This window comes from Amphibalanus amphitrite, unplaced genomic scaffold (assembly GCF_019059575.1).
Source record: "Amphibalanus amphitrite isolate SeventyFive unplaced genomic scaffold, NRLGWU_Aamphi_draft 000026F_arrow, whole genome shotgun sequence".
Taxonomy (NCBI): Eukaryota; Metazoa; Arthropoda; class Thecostraca; order Balanomorpha; family Balanidae; genus Amphibalanus; species Amphibalanus amphitrite.
Window position 1 is genome coordinate 806757 of NW_024881522.1, and position 20815 is coordinate 827571.

The following is a 20815-nucleotide window of genomic DNA, read 5'->3' on the forward strand; positions in this document are numbered from 1 at the left end:
ATTTTGCCGACTGCCGAAAGCCATGAGCTGAGTTTTAGCAGTGTTTACTTTTAGAGCATTTGCATTGAACCAATGGTCGAGAGACGCCAGTGACGCTTCCAAGCGCGAGATGAGTCCCCTAAGGTCGTTTAAAGGGCCACTCACCAACAATTGAGTATCATCAGCGTACTGGAAGACTGTTGCATCCTCAGAATAAAGTGATAGATCATTGGAAAATACCGTGAAGAGTAAGGGGCCAAGTGCCGAGCCTTGAAAGACGCCCATAGAGTTGGGGAGAGGTTGTGATAATACCCGGCGACCGGACTCGTCCTTCAATGACACACTCTGTGTGTGACCCTGGAGATAGGCGGCGAACCAGGATGTCTCTATGCCGTGCATTGCCAACTTAGCGAGTAATAACTCATGGTTGATGACATCAAAACATTTGCTTAAATCAATAAGGCATAGCATAGAGACATCCCCCCTATCGGTGGCGGCCAGGATTTGGTCACTGACGGACAGAAGTGCTGTCTCAGTTGAGTGCCGGGGTCGGAAACCGTGCTGGGTATTGGCCAGAAGATGGTTTTGGGAGAGATAGCGATAGAGCTGTTTGTGAATGACTCGCTCGACCACCTTCATAATGACAGGTACTAAGGAGATAGGTCGAAAATTAGTGGGATCAGATGGGTTTCCAGACTTGAAGATGGGGTGAACTATAGAGTGTTTCCAATGAAAGGGGATATCGGACCTTGAGATGCAGGTGTTAATGATGTGAAGGATAACGTCACCTATAGATGGGAAAGCAGTTTTCAGCATGCGAATGCAGACGCCATCAGACGCACAGGCGGCAGAATTGCGCATATTGAAAACTGTGTGACCGAGTTCACCGAGAGAGATCGGTGCGAGCGACTTAAGCGAGTGTCATTTGAGCGAACGTCATTTGAGAGAGATAGGTCTGGGCTTAAATCTACCGGTTACGACACGCGGCAAACGGCCAATTTGCTCAACAACTGGATTTTGGTCACGGATCTCTGTAGCGACGCGGGGACCCACAGAAACGAAAAAAGAATTTAAAACGTCAGCCGATACATCAGGTTGAACACTAGGTCCGTCTTTCTTACCAGCCACAACCGACCTAATACTTTTCCACACCTTGTTGGGACCCCGCCCACTTATCTCTCTGTGAAGTTCGCCGCGTCGGTCTCGTCGCACTGCGGCCCGGACAGTTCGGTTTAAGTCTTTGTAAACCTCTGACTTTCTACCGAACTGCTGTAACGCGGTACGACGTTGATCCATGATTTTAAGTGTGGCGGGGGTAACTGGTGGTGCAGTAGGATTACGGATGGTAATATTCTTTATAGGTGCGTGATCGTCAAAAATCGGCAGAAATTCGGTCAGGAAAGCATCCCACTGGTCACTTACGTTCGTGGCACTAAACACGCCCTCCCAATCGGCAAACATCAGGTCAGAGTTCAGGGCGTCGACATCTATACGGTTGATTGAGCGGGATTGAACAACTGTAGGATTTTTGCGTTGTTTCGGAACGTTAATAGACACACGAAGGAGTTTGTGTGGGCTGAAGTGGCAAAAGGATGCAGAGCAATCACGCACAAGCTCTCTATTTTTAACCATACAGACGTCTAGCAACGAGCCGGAAGTGTACGTTGGAACGGTTACAAGCTGCTCAAGAGAATAATTCGATAAAAAGTCACTGAGGTGTACACGCGCACGAAAACTCTCCTCCTTCAACATATCACAGTTTAAATCGCCACAGATCATAAATGGAATCTTGGGAAAATCAATTAGTACACGCTGTAACTGCGTCTCGAGGTCCGAAAAGTCCGCTCGCAGAGCGGCATCGGTCTGTCGGGGCGGCCGGTACACAGAGCATACAATTAACTGGCGATTTCGTTCGAGCTTGAACAACATCCACCGAGTTTCCAGGAGACTGCCGGGGTGCGGGGATGCGCTCGGTTTGATGGTCACAGTTTTCATATCCGTTTTTGACAGTACGGCGACCCCACCGTAGCCGCTGCCGTCTGGTCGGTCGACTCGGCTGAGAGAGTAGCCGGGAATCACGAGAAGTCGATTTGGAGTAGAAGGGCGCAGCCAGGTCTCGGCCAGGAGGCAGGCGTCGAAATCGTGACGGTTTAGTTCTTCGGTGAGTTCTAGTAGTTTTGGCTTCAGGCTTTGAATGTTCAAAACGCCGATCAAAAGACCGGTGTTTGCTGTCTTTGTCAGCCGGCGGGTTTCCGAGATGGTGAGTCGGGCCGGTAGGGTGAGGGTTCTGTGACTAGGCTCTGGTGCGCAGGTCGTCGCGCGGTGCGTCGCGCGATTGCGAAAGCCGTGCACAACGGGTGAAGAACGAGATTGATACAAAACAAACGGTTATCATGAAACTATGATAGCATCGGGACACGCACTAGTGCAACTAATATCAGTGTCCCCCTATCTTATGCAAACTTGCACTGACATCGCAAGATATGCATACTAATATTAGCGTGAAAACATTGCGCTAACCAGTTACGCATGATATCTGTAGAGGTTATCGCAGTCACATTGAACGGTGCTTGCTTGAATGCAGCCTAGGGAATGCATTAATGTCTTACAGCATTGCATGGCCATGCAAAACAGCATCTGAGCTGTATGACACCGTCTGAATTGTATAATGCCTATATAGCAACGCCTGTAGAGCTCGATTTCAATAGCTTGCTCCCTAGTTACGTTATAGGTCAGCATATCAGACCCGTTTGTCTGGAACGTGATCACTCTGCTCATGCCAAACACAGTGCGAGTTTTGTCGTGTATTATTGGAAGAGAAAAGAATGCAGATCCAGACTAAACCACTGCATGCACCCCTAGTGGCACGCTAGTCGCCCGGCGGGGCCCAGTGGAACCCTATCCGACGGAGCGCGGTGCGGGAGCGGCTGAGACCTGCTCAGTCCGCGCGAGGGGAGCTACCGCCGGTGGGGCACACCCAGAGCGACGCAGCGCTCGAGGCCGGCTCGAACGCCCTGACTGACGGCCGCGGGAGGCGCCTCTGGCCGGCCGGCAGGCACTACCAGCCACACGGCGCCGGTCGGCCCTGCCCGGTCCGTCAGCCGCTACTTGGCGGCCGGCACAGACAACTGGGGAGGACAGCCTACCTGTCACCGCACAGCTAACACGGAACGACACAACGGCCAGCGCGGGTACAGGTGCACAGCGGTTCTCTCAGGTCAGCGCATGGAGAGGGCAGAACGGGGCCGGATAAGTCCTTCAGACACCAACAACATCTACACGTACGGCGGTACGCTTATGTACAGTGTAACAATAGATAAAACACACTGGATGTGTGGTCGATGAGTGAAATGAGGACGCTTGGAAAATGCTTACTAAATTTCACAGACAAATTATTAAAAGGAAGAAAAATGACACCGTTGGGGACATAGATATATGGTTACAAATATGTTTCATATGTAAAGCGCACTCACAGGTAAGTTTGAACTACGTTCGAACTCATGTTCCATTATTTTGTGGAACTGAATTCAAGTAGCAAAATGCGCTCTATGACCTAATTTTTATGGCTGGATAAATATTAGGTCACCGCGGGCATTTTTGTAAAGCAGCACATCAACTAACGCGAGTCCAGCACGACGTACTCTTGTAGCAAGATAAACTTAGCTTAGCGACGCAATGCTTTGCGAAATGCATAACACAAAACCAGCATTCATCCTGCATTCCCAATCATCTCATTGCAAACACACTTAGTAATCACGATGACAACAATCAAATCCACTTCTAATGTTACGTTTCAATTAATCGACTGTTAAAGTCAACCAATAATTTACGAGGAATGCCGATTAGATAGATTTTACATTGGCATGTGTTTTACTCCACTTTCGAGAAAGAAAAGCATAAATGTATCGTAAAAAGAGAAAGAAATCCTTCAATATTTCAGCTTGTATCCATATGCCATACCAGCTAAAATGAAAAAAGCTGAAAATAATAATGAGGCAAGCCCTCGTTTGTGATGACCCTAAGCATACCAAAAACAATGCGTGACATCCTACAATGTCTGAGGAGCCTTCCTTCGCGGCTGGACAAAGGAAGGTACTTCAAACAAAGCAGTAAACACTGCGGGAATACATAAAATAGTTTTGGTAACATAACTAATGTAACTACAGATTAATTAAAGTCGCATTTTAGCTGTTTTATTCAGAGTGCCACGGTAGATTCGCACCAACAATGATATGCCTAAGGTTTTGTTGAGCTTAAATTTGTCGAGCTATTGCTTCAGAACTTCAATCGAGCAGCGTCTTCATTGTTCCGTGATATGATATATGATATGGGTACTACCCGGCTAGAAAACGCCAAGGCGTTCACCTGTTGAACTTTAAACGTAGCTATGCTGTCCGCACGCACACATCGAACAAACATGTCTCACGATTTTAAATCGCTTGTAATTTTGGCAATTTACAGCGACGGAGCAGCGGATTTGGCTTATCGTCTATCCTGCACCATGAAGGACTGAATTCGACCTGTAACCTGAAATGGTGCCGTCTTTCAAAGTCGCTCAGAAACTAATGGCTGCGACGCACAAATGTTTGCGCAAATATGTCTAATGTCTATACTATTTGTATTGACATTTTTATTGCCAAATTCAGTATCCAGTCTCTTCAAATGATCCCTGCTACTCATTATCCGCAATAATCCGTCACAAGACCTACACCATAACTAGGAAAGGAATGATTGATATGAACAAGAACTTCGTCTCTATCTCTTCCAGAGATGTCAGGCCTTCTTGCCCAGCACCAGCTCCCATCCATCCTTTTCGTCCTATCACTACTCATATATCCCGTTAGACGCTTCATCGTCAAGCAGTCACTCAGGACTATTTTCAACGTGTCTAACCTACGTGTATGAATTGTAACAGGAAGCATGCAACAACCTATTTGGCACATGATCACTTTTAAATGGGCACCAGCATCATGCTGGCCATTCGTAGGTGGAAAAAGCGATAAGTATGAGGGTAACAATTGGAATGAACCACAGTGAAAAGTCATCGAAGTTAAGAAATACCAACAACATTGACCAAAGCCGTCATAAAATGGAAGACGCTTAGTGATAGCTCACTGGAAGACTTGTTTCGAAGACCAAACAGTGATCTGAATTACATCACAATCGTGCCCAGTAGGAAAGGCGCATGCCCCGCCGTTTTCTTGTGGCACGGCGCCTTTTTGTAGGCAGAGCGCAACTCTATGTACCAGCAAACTACCCAGTGCCCAACTACAGGTCACGGGTAAGAACAACACCAACTAGTTACCACTTTGTGCAAACCCAAAAAGTGGTTCAGTGTTCAAAACTGACCTAGTTGGGCTCATTTAGACAGCTTTTTAGAAACTACTCAACAAGTTTTCTACTGGCCTTCCCCTTCATAGTTAGGGAACGTTAACGAAACTTTTATAAATCTAGTGGTTAGACATAGCACCGTCTCATCTCAAGTACAAAATTTTCGAGAAATCGGTATACGTTTGTGCGCACGCCAACAGTATAGCGTCACCTCTACAAACATCCTCTAAACGTGGTGAGCTGGCTCGCAACAAGACGATGTCTAGTGTACATAAGTCGGAAGACAGCGGGAAAGAGACAGTTTGTCACACAGGGAGGGGCCGATGAAGCCCTCGGTCAGAGACCTAGAGTCCGTGGTGCCCATTGTCCGGTGGGTAGCCACCCTCGCCGACATGGTGACATGAAGGACCTGCGCAGCCCCGGAAAGTCTCAATGTGCATCTCCATCGACAGACTCTGTAATGTCCTTCCTTGAACACCAGTCTTCCGGAGACACAGATCCTCTGTCTAGGAGATGCTGGCGCTGGTTCGCTGCAGCAGGCTAAATCATTGAATCAAACTTGCCGACGTTTTTGTTTTTGAAATCCGTTAACTCAGGCCGACAGATAGTGGCGAATCGCTGAAACAAAACGCAGTAGTGTCAGCTATCACATGTGGAAAAAAGAAGTTAATATATTACTTTCTTCGGGATGTTTTGACTAGCTGGCTACTGCTTGGACTAGTTTGACCAATGCAAATGCCAAACTTAGGCAAGGCTTACCTCTCTCATTGTGCCCTGCGCCTTGCAGTACGAGTAGAGCAGGTAGAGCGGCGGACAGAGCATGGAGGAGAGGCCGAGCAGGATGCCGATCAGGTGGGCCCACCACGGGTACTCGTAGTCCACGTACTTTACTGGCGTGAAGTTGACCACGTTGAACAGAAACACGCCCTGGGCAAAGACAAAACACGAGCTGTCAAAGTGTAGGGCGCACTTTTCACAACAAAGAATATTGTTAGCCTTTCACAGAATTACCTATTGATGAAATCAAAAGAATTATTTCACTTTACAATCACAACAAAATTAAGAATTCAAGGCATAAAAGCATCTTAATTCTATTTTCAGATAAATTTGTTTGCGTTGATTTCGTTAGATTAAAAGTGTTTGTTAATCTCACCAGAGTCACGGCAGGACAGAGCACGGTCCAGCAGAGTTTGAACCACAGGAACGGATAGTAGCCGACCATCTCTTTGATGGCCTCGAAGTAGCGGTTCACGCCAAAGCCCCAGCCGATGGCGATGCACTCGAAGAAGATGAGAGTCAGAAGAGCCAGACCGGAGGCGGCGTAATCTTCAAATATTACCAGCACGTACATTCCACCCTGACAAAGAATGAAAAAAAAAAACATGAAACTATCCATCCACATTCATCAGATGAAAGGTTGAAAAAAATATGCAATTAACAAAAGAAATACACATAGGTAAACTGTGAGCACTATTACGTAAATCTGTTTAGGTTAGAAATGCGTTTGCATAGTTATAACTATATATAGACGTCATATATAGACGTCCAACTCATAACAGTAGGCTGGTGAAGCTTGCAAGATAAGAACAAAAAGCAAAAACAATAAAAAAGAAGGCTAGTCGGCAACAATGACGGCATTGTTAGGCCGCGTTCATCCACGTATCGTACCTGTGTCACCATGGATAGCCCCATGAGGAACGACAAGAAGCAGTAGACGGCGATGAACACCTCCTTTCTGCCCGGACGGCGGAGGACAAACGGAAACTCGTCCACAATGGCCGTAATCAGCCCTTCCATTGTGCAGAACTGTGGACAGTGAAAGCAAACGATGGTGTCAGGTTTGGTCAGTGGATGTGAGCTTGCAGAGAGTAAATGATAATGATCTCTTGTTAGCTGCACGAAAATGAAAATGAAAATTGCGTGTAGATGTAGCCCAATAAATTATACAAGCTCTGGCATGGTCGCGATGGTATGTGTAGTATATAGCACTTAACATGCGGAAGTCGTCGTAAAGACAAATGTGTGAAATTTTATGTAAAATTATAGCAATGAAATGAACCAAAGGTTTCCATTAACTGCAATGAAAAGGCAGCAAGGCAGGCCCGTTAGTTTCCCGCTTCGTCAATTCTCTTATTCCGACAAAGGTGTAAGTGGAAAATTGCTTGCATCTTACCTGAGAATCCAGACCGAGCATAAGCACCATCAGGAAGAAGAGTGCCGACCACATCGGGCTGATAGGAAGCTCCAGGATGGCCGACGGGTACACCAGGAACAGTAACCCCGGCCCTGTAAAAAAGAATATAATAACAATTGAGATCTTGCTGCATTAGTCGTCACAGTTTATGACCCTCTACATATTGGGAAAGCAACATGCCATCAGCGATGTCGTGCTGATGTCTCTCAAAGTTCAGGACATTTCTTAGGAAATGAAAATCAATGCTTCTGTACCACCACGTGGAATTATATCTACTGTTCATTTCATGCAACTTTTCAATGCATGTTTTGTTGTTTTTTATACCGATGGAAAGTTCGCCGCCGATAGTCCCTCGGACCTACCTCCTCTCGCCACCTCTTCCACTAATTTTCCCTGGACGGTGGCCATGTATCCGATGACGGAGAAGATGACGAAGCCGGCAAATATCGATGTGCAGGTGTTTATTGTGCATATCAGCATCGCGTCTCTGTCGAGAAAACGCACACATTCAAATGTCACGTTAACTCTTCCTCTCGCATAGTTATAGGGAAATTCAGCATTGAAAACAATTTATATAGCAAAGTACGCACTATGTATAAACCTTACTGTAGCATGAAGTTTTTCGTTGCCGGTTGCATCAGTTTTGCTATAAAGCAAAGTTGTATAGTTCCCCCCCCCCCACATTCCACATATTTTATCTCATTCGATCGAACTGGTGATGAGATCAGACACAACAGTGCGTGAAAAGTTTTACTCACCTGTGGACGTTGTTATTGAACCTATTGTAGCTGCCGAGAGCGATTAGCGAGCCGAGGGCCAGTCCGTAGGAAAAGAACACTTGGGTGGCTGCATCGATCCACACCTGAAATGGGACACAAGTCCGTCGTTGCAATCGAATCTGACCTGGCCTGAGCAGACAGGTATGTCAGGTATTTATCGACAACATGTCTTCGCTGCCGTTGGTGATAGAGTAGCTGCTATTGTTATGGATGTCATGAGCTTTTCACCGTCCCCTCTAACTGAGCAAAAAGTATTTCGAACAGAGCGGAAAACCAGCCGGGGACCCGAAACTTCCCTCCCCACCTCCGTAAGAAGTTAAGTAAGAAATTAACTTCCCCAACCCACACAACTGAGTTGATATGCTTAAACACCTCAGACGGCTGCGGTTTTAACCTCGGTAGACAGAATAATAACTTCCAGCTTTCCGAGTAACAGCACCCAGTTACCGCTATCTTCTCACCTTTACTTCTTTGAGCTTTTTGATGTCGGGCATCACGTAGAACTTGATTCCTTCGATGGCGCCCGGCAGGGTAACACCTCGAATCAGAAGGATGAACATCAGCACGTACGGGAACAGTGACGTGAAGTACACAACCTGTGGAACAGAGAATGACGTCAGGTGATAGCGACAGGCGGAGAGCATTGATGCGTATTCAGTGCCTTAGCTAACGCCATTAAAACGGCTGTAACATCTACGACTGTACACGACTGCTAGTCCCTTGCTTACAGTCCAATTAAGCTGCAAAGCTGCACATGTGCCGGAGCTATGCCCGTCTGCCGGCTAACCGGATAAAACCAGACAACCCACGGAAACGAGGCAAAGCAATCAATCAATCAATCAATCAATCAATCATGTATTGAGTCCTCCATGTGAATGGTTTTTCAGTGCTCTCGTCATACAATCATTCACAATCTATAAAACTACAAGTGGGTATAAAACACACATCAATAAGAATGACGCAAAGTATAAAAGTAAAGAGAATTGTCTGTACCAGTAAGATACTCAGATGGCAAAATGTGAAGTTAAGAATGCACAATACGCGGGTAAAAAGTAGACAAAGTAAATAAAAGTGAGCAGCGCAAAAAAAAAAATCATCACAAAATACATCACAGCTTGTTTGCCAGAAAGCTAACGATGGAGACCGTTCCACGATTTTACTGCTCTAAAATGAAAAGTACGCCTAGCTCGCTCTGTTCTAATTTTAGGCAGGTCCAGCTGATCCCCACATGTGCCGCGAGTGAGCCTCCTATTCACATCAGAGCGACGCATCACGAGTCCAGCTAGAGATGGCGGCGCATCCGACGAGAGAATCCTACGCAGCATCGCTATGTCTCGGTCCTCCAACATCTTGTCAAACTTCGGCCATTCGAGAGCTTCCAGAGCTGCGCTAATGTGGTCGCGTTTAGACAGTCCTGTTACAATGCGCGCCGCGAAGTTAATGGCCTTCTGCACACGTCGCCTCTGGGTTGCGCAGCAGCCTCCCCAGACGGTACAGCAGTACATTATGTGGGGGAATACAAGGGCCTCGATAAGCATCTTTTTTACTTCATACGGTAGCTTATGTCTCAACTTAGATAGGCCGACTAGTACATGGTAGCAGCGGCGGGTCACCAACGACACCTGCTTCTCCCAGGTCAGTGAAGAGTCAAAGAACACACCTAAAATTTTGATCTCGTGACTAGGTTTAATTTCGCAAATGCCAAAGTCAATAGTAAAATTTACACTACATATTTTTCTCTGCGGCTTTACTAGCAAAAGTTCAGTCTTAGTTGGGTTGATTTTTAGCCTGTTCTGGGTGTACCATCGGAGAGCCACCTCCAAAGTACACTCCATACGCCGTTTTAGGTCGTCCAAATTAGAAACCGTATCAGATTCAATAAACTGAATGTCATCGGCGTACATGACCTGCTTGCCACTGGGTAAATGAGACATAAGGTCGTTAGTAAAAAGTAAAAACAATTTTGGACCCATTGATTGAAAGCAGCGTCATACGTCACTTTGTTACATCCTGTTTCTCACCACAAGAAGTGTGGAGTTATGGTCGTGCCACGAAACGGCTTTCTAATGATTTAATGCAGCGCACAAGCTAAATTATTAAAAGTCTAAAATCTTAATAGCGTATATGTAGGGCAAGAAAATGGTTGTCATCACCTGTAGACATTTTTACTAGAGACGTCTAAAAGGCACGTGTTACAACGTTTTGTAACGATTTTGAAAAAAATAACAATGCACTTAGGAACATCTGCACGTGCCTTGCCGGTGTATTTGACGCCTTTCCAGATGCAGAAGTAGCAGATGATCCAGGCCAGTGCCAGCGTTCCGGCCAGCTCCCAGCGCACCTCACCGACCTCTTCGATGCCGTCAGTGATGTTCAGGGTCCGACCCCTGTGACACAGGTCAGCGCCCGGTCACAGCGGTACCCCGCCGCCGCGGGGGTCGCCAGACATCGACAGGTCGTCGCTGGGTGCGATCTCAACATCTTTTTATGGCTCTGAACAGTTACTCTGTAAGAAACTCTGAACAGTTACTCCCAGAGAGACTGTCAGCACTTACTCCCAAAGAAACTCTGAGCACCTACATACTCCCGCTGAGCACTTACGCCTAAAAAACCCTCAGAACATACAACCAAAGAGACGCTGAACAATTATTTCCAAAGAAACTATAAGCACTTGCATCCAAAGAAATTCTGAACAATTACTAAAAAACTATATACACTTACTCCCAGAACTCTCGGACGGGATCGCTGAGGTCCTTCTCGAGGATGGCGTTCTTGCCGACCATGCAGTAGGTGGAGTTGAAGGTGTTGTTGATCTGCTCCGTCCAGCAGTCTAGTGACTTCCTCGTGTAGGGGCTGGAGCACGTCGGCTTGTTCCAGTAGTTGCCGCAGCTGCCCCAGGGAAGCGCTGCAGCACAGACGGGAATAGGGTAGACCGGCGTTCGTTAAAGAACTAACTCCCCCGCAGCTTAGCGAGGGAGGGGTGATATCTCGTTAATCGAACCACTTTTCTTCAATGGAAAACGGTTTGTTTAGACAACAATAAGCAATCAAGCTCGAGCACAATCGAGTTAGTAAGAAAAAACGGTGATCAGCTTTTTAGATACAAGAAGCATTGAGGATCATATCACTTTGATCACACGGATCAATTTGATCATAAATAAGTGCTCAGAAGGTAACAAAGAAAGCGTTAACGTACTGCTTCATTTCTGACAGTTTTGAGGCCGATGCCCCTCTCAAATATGAGATAGTCGAATCGAAATGTCGAGCATGAACTCCTGAGTATGACTGTAATATCGGAGTTTATATCGGGGTTATATGTCGGAGGTTAATCCACGACGCCCTCGCGCATCCTTACATGCTGTCAGGGAGTTGAAGAAGTAGAACAGCGCCCATGACATGACCACAATGTAGTAGCTGTCCAGCCAGATGCATTGCAGAACGGCGCCGTAGCCCACCCCTGTAAAAGAAAACAGAACATGATACAGCAGCCTGGTGACCTCCAAGATGCGTAGGGCTACTGAAACATAGGTAATTACGGCATGCGCTGAACATTGCGGTTATATAGGTAGGACACGACATATGGTAAGAATAATGACGTTCCTTTGTCATGAGCTACTTATCTTATTATTCCTATTTCCTTGCACCATAGATCATTATATACCAATACTTGCAGTGCAGTATTATTTTTACCATCTGAAGCACCATTCCAGCCTTAAAGTCATCCACCCTTTCTCTGTTTCTATTTTTCCTTCCAAGCCTTTTCTGCATTTCCCTGGTGTCTAGCGGCACTAGCGGCGCCCGCCTGCGCGCGATGTGAATGTGAAAGAGGCTGGTGTGAGGCCTGATTGAGCGTATTGGGCGGAGCGGAAGCGGACGCTGCCAATTGGTTACGGTAATCCACGCCGGCCGAGCGCCGTCAGCGACAGCTGGCGCCCGGCGGGCGCCTCTCCGTGCCGCTACCCCTGCCCCCCCCCCCCCCCGCCACTGTTCTGCAGCTCCCACTACAGACCAGCTGCCCCTGACCTCCCTCCCTCCCCCATCCCACCCTCCACCCATCCTGCAGATCCCACTACAGCCCATCGTGACCTCACCGCTGCCCTCGAGTCCCCTGCAGCTCCGACTACTAGACCCTGCGACCCCTGAGCCCCCTTCCCCGTCCTCCAGCTCCCAGTACAGCCCCGCGGCCCCTGAGCCCTCCCTGTCTCGTGACCCATCGCTACCCCTGAGTCACTATCCTGCAGCCCCAGCTGTCCCATCGCTGAACTCATGCCGCCCCCAAGCCTGCTCCCCCCCCCCGTTCTGCAAACCCCAACGCACCGGCTGCCCTGGAGGAATACGGGCCCGGTCCGCCACTGCGCCGCCACTGAGCTGAGCCATAGTGCAGCTGCGCTGGGCCTTAGTGCAGCGTCACCGTCAGCCCGACAGCCATGAAAATGTCCAATGGGTGGACCAGATGGTGACGGGCGAATTATGCGACAGCTCATATCCGAATTTTGCTCTATATCTATGTAAATGTGACCTAGGCATATACCCTTCAGTCAACTTTCTTCCTGTTGCTGCTTTCAAGTTTCAGTCTTTGGCCGAGGCGTTTTTTCCTTCCTTTGGCAGGCCGTCCAACTGGCTTAAACCAATCAAATAAAATGTTTTCATCTCTCTCTCTGCGCTGGCCATTTGTCAAGTTTCTCATCAGTCGACTCAAATGTGCTCCACCTCTTCTAATTGCATAATCAAAATCTACTTCAGACCATTCAATCATAACCAATCGCCAATTTCCAGCCAGCTCCAGCTCTTCTATCGGTCGAGCCTCCGCGTGATCTGTTCCAGTTCTCATATGCCTCCGGCTGGTCCCGGTGCCTTTATCCATTTTTTCGACTCGTCCGCTGCCACCTCCATCTCTTCCCAGCGCTGTGCTGATCCCACTCGGCCTCAACCAATCTCCACCCTGTCTCCGCCGGCTCTAACTCGGCTCGGCCGTCGGGCTGTCGTCTCCGACGCTCGTCTTTCTCGCTGCCGTCGCCGGCGGTGGTCCGATTCCGGCCGCCGCCGCGCGCCTATCTGCCCGGTGGCAGCTCTCCCAGCTGTCTCCATTACTGCACCGACGTCACCATAAAGTGACGCGTGGCGTCGCCGGGCACCCATTAGCCGCCGCCCTCGCCTGGGCTCGACGGCCGGCAGCAAAACCGGCCCAGGACTGATGGATGGAAGCCGGCGGCGTCTGCCCGGGCGGCCTGCGGACTCCGAGCCGCGCCGCCGCGGGGCTGGATGAGTTGGGGTAACACCCACTTTGGTGACTGGGAGAGGAGTAAGGTATTGAAAGTTGGCCTAAGACGGCGGGACATGAAAACGAAAAGAGGATAGAAAATGTTCGCTGCCTTCGAACGAATGTGTGTGGAACAGCATCAGGGTGTCCGAGGGCTGAGCAAAAAGGGCTGAACTGATGAGCGCAGCAACAATCCTCACAGGCCTAGCGAAACAACCAGAAGCAACACCGGCAACAGTCGTATCTTAGAATTCCCGGACATTACTTTATCTGACACCAGTTTGTCGTGTTTATCATTTGCTTGGGATACGTTGAGCATGCTACGGTCCAAGCTGTTATCAAACATAAGCAGCCGGGTTCATTGAACTAACACTAACTAATTCAGTTAGCAAAGTTGCATTTCTCAAGCAGACGTGAAATACGACCTATGAAGTTGATCGGGTTGATTAGCAGCCACTGACTACGTAAAACTGAATTGGGAATAAAACTCTAAAGCCTAAATGGTGACTGGAAAATACATATCAGTTTGATCATCAAAATATATACAGATCGTTGTATGACACGGTCGACAATAAGTTTCCATGTCAAGACAAAGAGCGATATACGTTTAAACAGGTCAAGGGCACAAATGCCAAAATAAAAAAGTGAGAAAACTTGATTAATCAGTCGTCTATTTCATCGCGTTTTAGCATCCACCGAACAGCACCCGGCGGTGCTATATGTATGGGGACTACCGAATTTTCAGGCCGGGCGCGGTCGACATTTGAACCGATGGTTGAACTCACCTTTGAAAGCAGGTGATATCTTCCACACTCCGAGGCCGCCGATGGAGAGGTACTGTCCGAGTGACACCTCCAGCAGAAACATGGGCACGCCGCACGTGGCCACCGTCAGCAGGTACGGAATCAGGAACGCACCTGCGCGCCGGGACAGAGGACACAATTAGAGTACAAACTACTTACAAGGGCTTTTAGACAGACAGGGTATCAATGGTCATCAGTTACAAGTGCATGGCGATGTGTTTGTCTCTCAGAGTCCGCGGGTAATGCTTACGGGAGCAGAGGTCGCCCCTAGAGTAAGAGTTTACAAATACGCGGAAAGATGGAGGAAGGTCGGTATTGGAAGCAGCATGGATACCTAACATGCAATGTAAATACGATAAATATGTGTTAATTAGCCACTGTTGAAGGAGCAGGTGGGTATGAACAGTACACTGAAAACAATTTCACCCGAAGCTGGCGAATTAAGCGTTGCTCTGCGGGTGGTATATGTGTATTAACTCGCCATGTCCAGATTCTAGCTAGAGGGTAAGCAGACTTGCCTGCCTTATTACTCGTAAATATGCACTGTACCCACAGTCTGCAGTAAGGTAGCTACCCAGCACCGGATATTGTCCCCGCGGGTGTCGAGTCATTGGCACAGCCCTCACTGAAAGAGTTGGAACTACTCGAGGTATCGTAAACGCGTATCCGTGGATGGCGAACCTTTGCATAACCTGCCCTGAAGGAGTTGGATCTGCTGTTACAACTAGATGGCGTTGTCTCATACAGTTTTGAATTACATTTTACAACAGTTTTTTAACTTTTTTTTGAACCAATGATATGTTGGCACATTGTTTGGCGGTTTTCAAGTGGGGGCGAAAGTACAATTGTTAGGGTGCATCTTTAAAACCTCTGCAATGTTCATCACGGGACGATTGGCAACGCTTTTTCTTCCGAAACTACCAAGTGAGACCATTTTGATTCTTATATAGGTCACGAAAGCAGCGGCGACACATTTTCTTGATTTCGGGCGGTCTGCATGACTGCCGGTGACTGAGTCATGTCGAAATTTCTATGGGAATTCGATTTGACCTTTCCCACCGATGTGAAACTTTCTCACCGATGTTTTCTAGGTGTGAGATTGCTATAATATAGATATTTTCCCGCAAATATGGTCAAGCGTGGGAGTATTTTTGACCCTCGTGACTTGGTCGGCGAAGGGTAGGCGTGGAGGGTAACCCCATCTCCTAGGGGTTTGTGGGGCGCTGCTGCCAGGTAGGCGTCGATGAATACCTTTCGATGGAGGGGTCGCGAGCCACTAGTGCGCGAATAGTCGTGGAGGGTTACTACTCTCCAGAGTGAATTGCGAAAGTGTTATGTTCTAAATTGACTCCTGGGAGGGTGGTTAAAATGGTTGCGGATAGGGGTACCCGTGAGGCACCGGTTTACTCGCCAGTTTTGGGTGAAATTGTTTTCAGTGTACAGTTCCCGAGGGATTAGGTGCACAGATGATCGCAAAAACCGCTCTCAGTTCAGCAAAATGGCACTGTTGGCCGTAAATTAGGAATACTGACGCTATGATATATCCGCCAAACTTTGAAAATATTGCACTCGAATCCTATCAGTTTGTAGAAAAACACGGAACAAATAGTGCATGGACGCGTTTCGATTATTAAATCTTCATCAGCATGACATAATCACAGAGAAAACAAGATATAGCACACAAACATTCAAGCTCTTCACATTAAATTTCTGAATGATTGCATTCTAGAGCAAGTATTGCCGAAATCGGCTCCTCAACAACTTAAGAGTAAAGATCATCCATTTAGCACAACTGCCCGTAGCTTTTTAGAAGAAGCGTGCTCAGAGATAAGGGACAAGATATACATTCTACGAGATGAATTGAAAGGAGTGCCGATATCGACTGAGCTACGAACGAAACTGAAGAACTTCAACGACAAACAGCAGACGAAACTCAAACGAAAACTGAAGACTTTGTGCGACAACAGCCCATGGAAGGAAGCTGGCAATGTAGAAATCGTCACGAACCTATCATCACGAGCACTGAATGACAACGAAAAAGAAGCACTAGCCCTCGGAGTAAAGTTTGATACGGGGAAGGACAAAAATCAATATGTGGATCACGTTCGTCGCAACACTAGATGGAACGATGAAGATGTAGAAAAGGGTTTTATTCAAGGCGTGCTGTTATGCTGTAAAGCTCTAGCTGATAAGGAGGCTGATAAGTTGCCAAGGAGATACATGGAAGCGTTGAGAAGATTAGCCAAGGATTCGTCCGTGATTGTCACCCAGGCAGACAAGGGAGGTGGATTGGTGATTATGGACATCGATGACTACACAAACAAAATGAATGACCTACTCCAAGACACTGAAACATACGAAAAGAAACCTTCGGGATACACGGACAAAATTAGTAAGAAGTTCAATCAAGAAGCAAGACAGGTACTCAAGAAATCCGAAAAAGGGAAAAATCTTCTCCATCTACTAGAAGAGGCGCCTGCTGCACCACGAATGCGCGGTCTCCCGAAGCTACACAAAACGAATGTTCCGATGCGACCGATAACGTCAGGGATCGGCAGTGCTCCACACCGACTCGCGAAGGTCTTGGCCAGGCCTCTTTCAAGCACGTTGGGCACGATCAGTGACGCACATCTCCGCAACACTGAGGATCTCATGGACAAGATCAAGGACATGGACTTATCAGATAAGTTCCTGGCTAGTTTCGATGTGAAGTCTTTGTTTACCAACGTTTCGGTAGACGGTGCGTTAGAGGCAATCAAATCTGTAGTAGCGAATATGGACTCCGAACAGTTACCTGTGCCAAAAGATGACTATTTGAAATTACTTGCAATGTGCCTTAACTTTGGGGGATTTCAATTTCAGTCTGATGAGTATAGTCAACATAGGGGACTAGCCATGGGGTCACCACTGAGCCCGGTGGCGGCATGTTTGTACATGGAGTGGCTCGAAAAGCACCATTATCAGGGCATCATGGGCAGTAACGTAATTTGGTTGCGTTATGTTGACGATATTCTCGTAGTAGTGCCAAAAGAAACGAACTTAGAGGACAAACTTGATAGACTTAACTCGGTAGAGGAAAAGATTCAGTTTACACTTGAGAAAGAAAGCAACGGGACGATTGCTTTTCTTGATACTGTGATCATACGTGGGAGTCAGCCAAAATTTAAAGTGTATCGAAAGCCTACAAACAAAGAGTCGTACGTACATTTCTATTCTGGACACAATGATCGGGTTAAAAGTGGGATAGTGTTGGGGTTTTTCCTTAGAGCGTATCGCATTTGTAGTGAAGAGTTTATAGATGAAGAGATTCAGCACATCATGGCATCGTTCACGAAATTAAAGTACCCCAAAGGATTTCTAGTCAACTTGAAAAGAAAAGCTATCAATATTCGAAAGCGAAGCGCGACAACAAAGACGAAGAAAACCGAACGATATATAACACTTCCCAATTCGAAACCAGCCGAGATGATAGCGAAACAGATTGAAATGACTGGATTTAAAATAGCTTTCTCTTCGGGAACAAAGGTAGGGCATATACTGAAAAACCACACAAAAAGAAATGGAGAAGAAAAAAGTTTAGTGTATAAGATTCCTTGTGGTTCTTGTGACAAATCATATATAGGGGAAACCGGGAGGGGCTTAGACGTTAGATTAAAGGAACATAAGCGGGACATGCGAAACAACGCAGAACATAGCGCGGTAGTAATTCATGCTCAGAAAACACATCATTTACCAAGATGGGGCGGGGCGGAAATTATAGCATTATGTAAAAACAAAGACAATCGGAAGGCGACAGAGGCGGCATTTATAGCAATGAACGAAACGATTAATATTAGGGTGGGTTCGATGAAATGGGCTAAACCAGCGGCGATGTATAGTTTAAAGAAGACGCGTCATTAGTTTGTATAAGTAGGTACCTACTTGTTCATGATCGTACTGTATAAATTTGTTGTTATCCATATGTCATATGTATGTCAGTGATCTATTTTGATATCATTTTTCGTGGATATTCTCCTACAGGTGGATTAGTAGTGAATATGTCATATGCAAGAAATTTTTAAAATCAAGACGATTGCAATGTGAAGAGCTTGAATGTTTGTGTGCTATATCTTGTTTTCTCTGTGATTATGTCATGCTGATGAAGATTTAATAATCGAAACGCGTCCATGCACTATTTGTTCCGTGTTTTTCTACTTGTCTTTATCAATATACTATCAGTTTGTACCTACACTCTACAGTCTATACTCTATACTCATGGCATGGAAACGTCATTTGTTCACAGGGCTCTCAATGGATTATTTTTCTTAACCCTAGCCGGTGGTGGGGAAGAGTTGCCAGCCCCTGACTTTTTTCCGCAAAAAGTCGGAGCGTGATATCGATAGGAAGTTATAATCTTGCATATCTAATGCTATATTCAAGCCAGATCTTGTGACAACAGCCACATTTTCAGGTCAGGTCAAGTCACTGACCTATGACGTTATAATAATTGAACCTCTGAACGATCATGAAATGTCGCAACTTCGTAATGTTGTCAGTGCCAGAGGAGCATTTGAAGGGAGATGCAACTTATGAGACTTGTAACCTTCCGAGGCCTCGCATCTTGTACTCGTATATCTCGGATTTTTCCTGAGTGTCATCTGAGGTCAGGACGGTAACGTGGCCTCTGAGCTAGCCAGTCGGGAAAGCCATCAATGGACTCAGAAAAACCTGCCGAATCGAATGACACGCATTAACGTCTCCTTCGACCAGCTTAGTTACCTGAGAGACTGTGACCTGGCCTTGACCTGAGGTCAACCCCCTAAGATGGCCTGCGCAAAAAACAAATATTCGACGAACCTGATCATGACAAACACGATGGTGCCACAACCACGCCCTGCGATCATTTTAGGTGAAATTATTTGCAAAAAAGCGGGCCCATATATTGTGCTCTTGATCTGACATCAGAGGTCATCGGCTGACCTGAGGCCTTAAAATCGAGTACCAGTCGCTGCGTCCTGTACGACGCACACGTCTTTTCTTCTGGTGAGATCGGTTCCACCGACCTCCCTGAAAGGGTGTACCTAAAGTGTGTAGAAAGCCGATAGGTTCGGCGAGGATTAAAGTGTCTACATAATATGTTGATAAAAACGTAAAGGCCTTCAAGGATCCTAAATAAATATTTCACTTTTAGTCGGTGACAGACTGCGGTTAGGAGGCAGCTTATCAGCCTCTCTTGCACACAAATTAGGCTCATATTCTCACGAGCTCGTCACTTAACTAATTTCACGGTGGCGCGCTAAATTTCGCGCCAGGTCATTAGAGGGCCGCCGGCCGTCGGCGGCGGCGTCTGGCACGGTGCCAGGTCGCCGGGAGAGCAGCGCCGGGTCGGAGGCGGCGGCAGCGGCCGCGGCCGGCCTGCCAGCCACCAGCGGCGCCCTCCGAGGCCCACACCGGCCCAATCAATACGGCATCTCACACGCGTCTGTCGCCCAGCCGCCCAGGGGGGGGGGGGGGCAGGGGAAGGCGCCCTGCAGGCTGCATCCGCCGAGACGACCTCTGGGCAGAGCTGCAGGCACGATGAAAGATGGGAGGAGAAGCGGAACGGAGAAAATCGCCATGGTGATGATAAAAAGAAAGGACAACGCGGGACGCTCCTGCAGAGCTTAGAGCCTGGAAACGAAACGGCGGAAAGAATGAGGTGGAAAAAGAAAGAGGAAAAGAATTATATTGGAACGAAGATCCGAAGAGGTTATGCATGAACCGAGTACAACAAAACGTTTGAAAGGTAAATATTGGAAGTTCTAACGTTGTAATGTGATGATGGCCACATAACATGTAGGTACCTTTGTAAGCCCGTTCTCTACGTTATATTGGAGTTAATTACCATGAGTTTACATGTACACGTGCAAGTAAAAAGTATGCACTAAAAATGTTTTTGATCGACGGACGCATGTGCATAGTTACATATATGTTAGCAGTAAAAGGCAGCATATTAGGTACACAACACTTCTTCGTCTCAGTACTGGCAGGCGGCAAAGACGCATTAAAAATGTGTAGTTTGCATTTATTTCGGCCGCAACTCTATTCATGAATCACTACTTCCTCGTGTAAGAGGGATATTCTTATTGGTCAGAAATGATGGTCTTGTAAGCAACTAACATATAATGTGATTAAAGTTAAAATTGCATGCGTTAATGTTCCAGAAGCCTGCCACTGAATAGAGTCAATTATGTCGCTAGCTTGATTCAAGCATATCGCACTCATCCCTTCATCCTATAACCTGTCATTGAAACGTTTGCATCAATGCTGAATATATCGCTTGAGAACCGGCAGTCAATGCAATAGGCCCCTGCGCCATTCACGACTAGTTCATGCATAGTTCATAACGAGTTCATGATGATTTCACGAATAAATACTTGACGAATGAGTACGCATCAGTCTCCGCTTTGCTCGAACTACAAACTGCCACAAGTAGGTCACGGACACCTCA

General features: G+C 47.0%; 1 protein-coding gene across 2 annotated transcripts in view; it reads right to left on the reverse strand.

Annotated features, from left to right (window-relative positions):
* Positions 1–2770: 2770 nt before the first annotated feature.
* The window catches only part of LOC122363451 (sodium- and chloride-dependent GABA transporter 1-like), a 28301-nt gene continuing 10256 nt past the window's right edge, over positions 2771–20815 (reverse strand). For both annotated transcript variants that reach the window (XM_043332742.1, XM_043332751.1), the window contains exons 4-15: positions 14329–14460; positions 11639–11740; positions 11005–11188; positions 10538–10670; positions 8745–8879; positions 8263–8366; positions 7867–7991; positions 7484–7596; positions 6979–7116; positions 6464–6667; positions 6070–6237; positions 2771–5928 (exon numbers count right to left, since the gene is read on the reverse strand). In XM_043332742.1, the coding sequence (XP_043188677.1) occupies positions 5851–5928; positions 6070–6237; positions 6464–6667; positions 6979–7116; positions 7484–7596; positions 7867–7991; positions 8263–8366; positions 8745–8879; positions 10538–10670; positions 11005–11188; positions 11639–11740; positions 14329–14460 (1616 nt within the window). In that variant the 3' untranslated portion in view covers positions 2771–5850. The remainder of the gene's footprint in view (positions 5929–6069; positions 6238–6463; positions 6668–6978; positions 7117–7483; positions 7597–7866; positions 7992–8262; positions 8367–8744; positions 8880–10537; positions 10671–11004; positions 11189–11638; positions 11741–14328; positions 14461–20815) is intronic.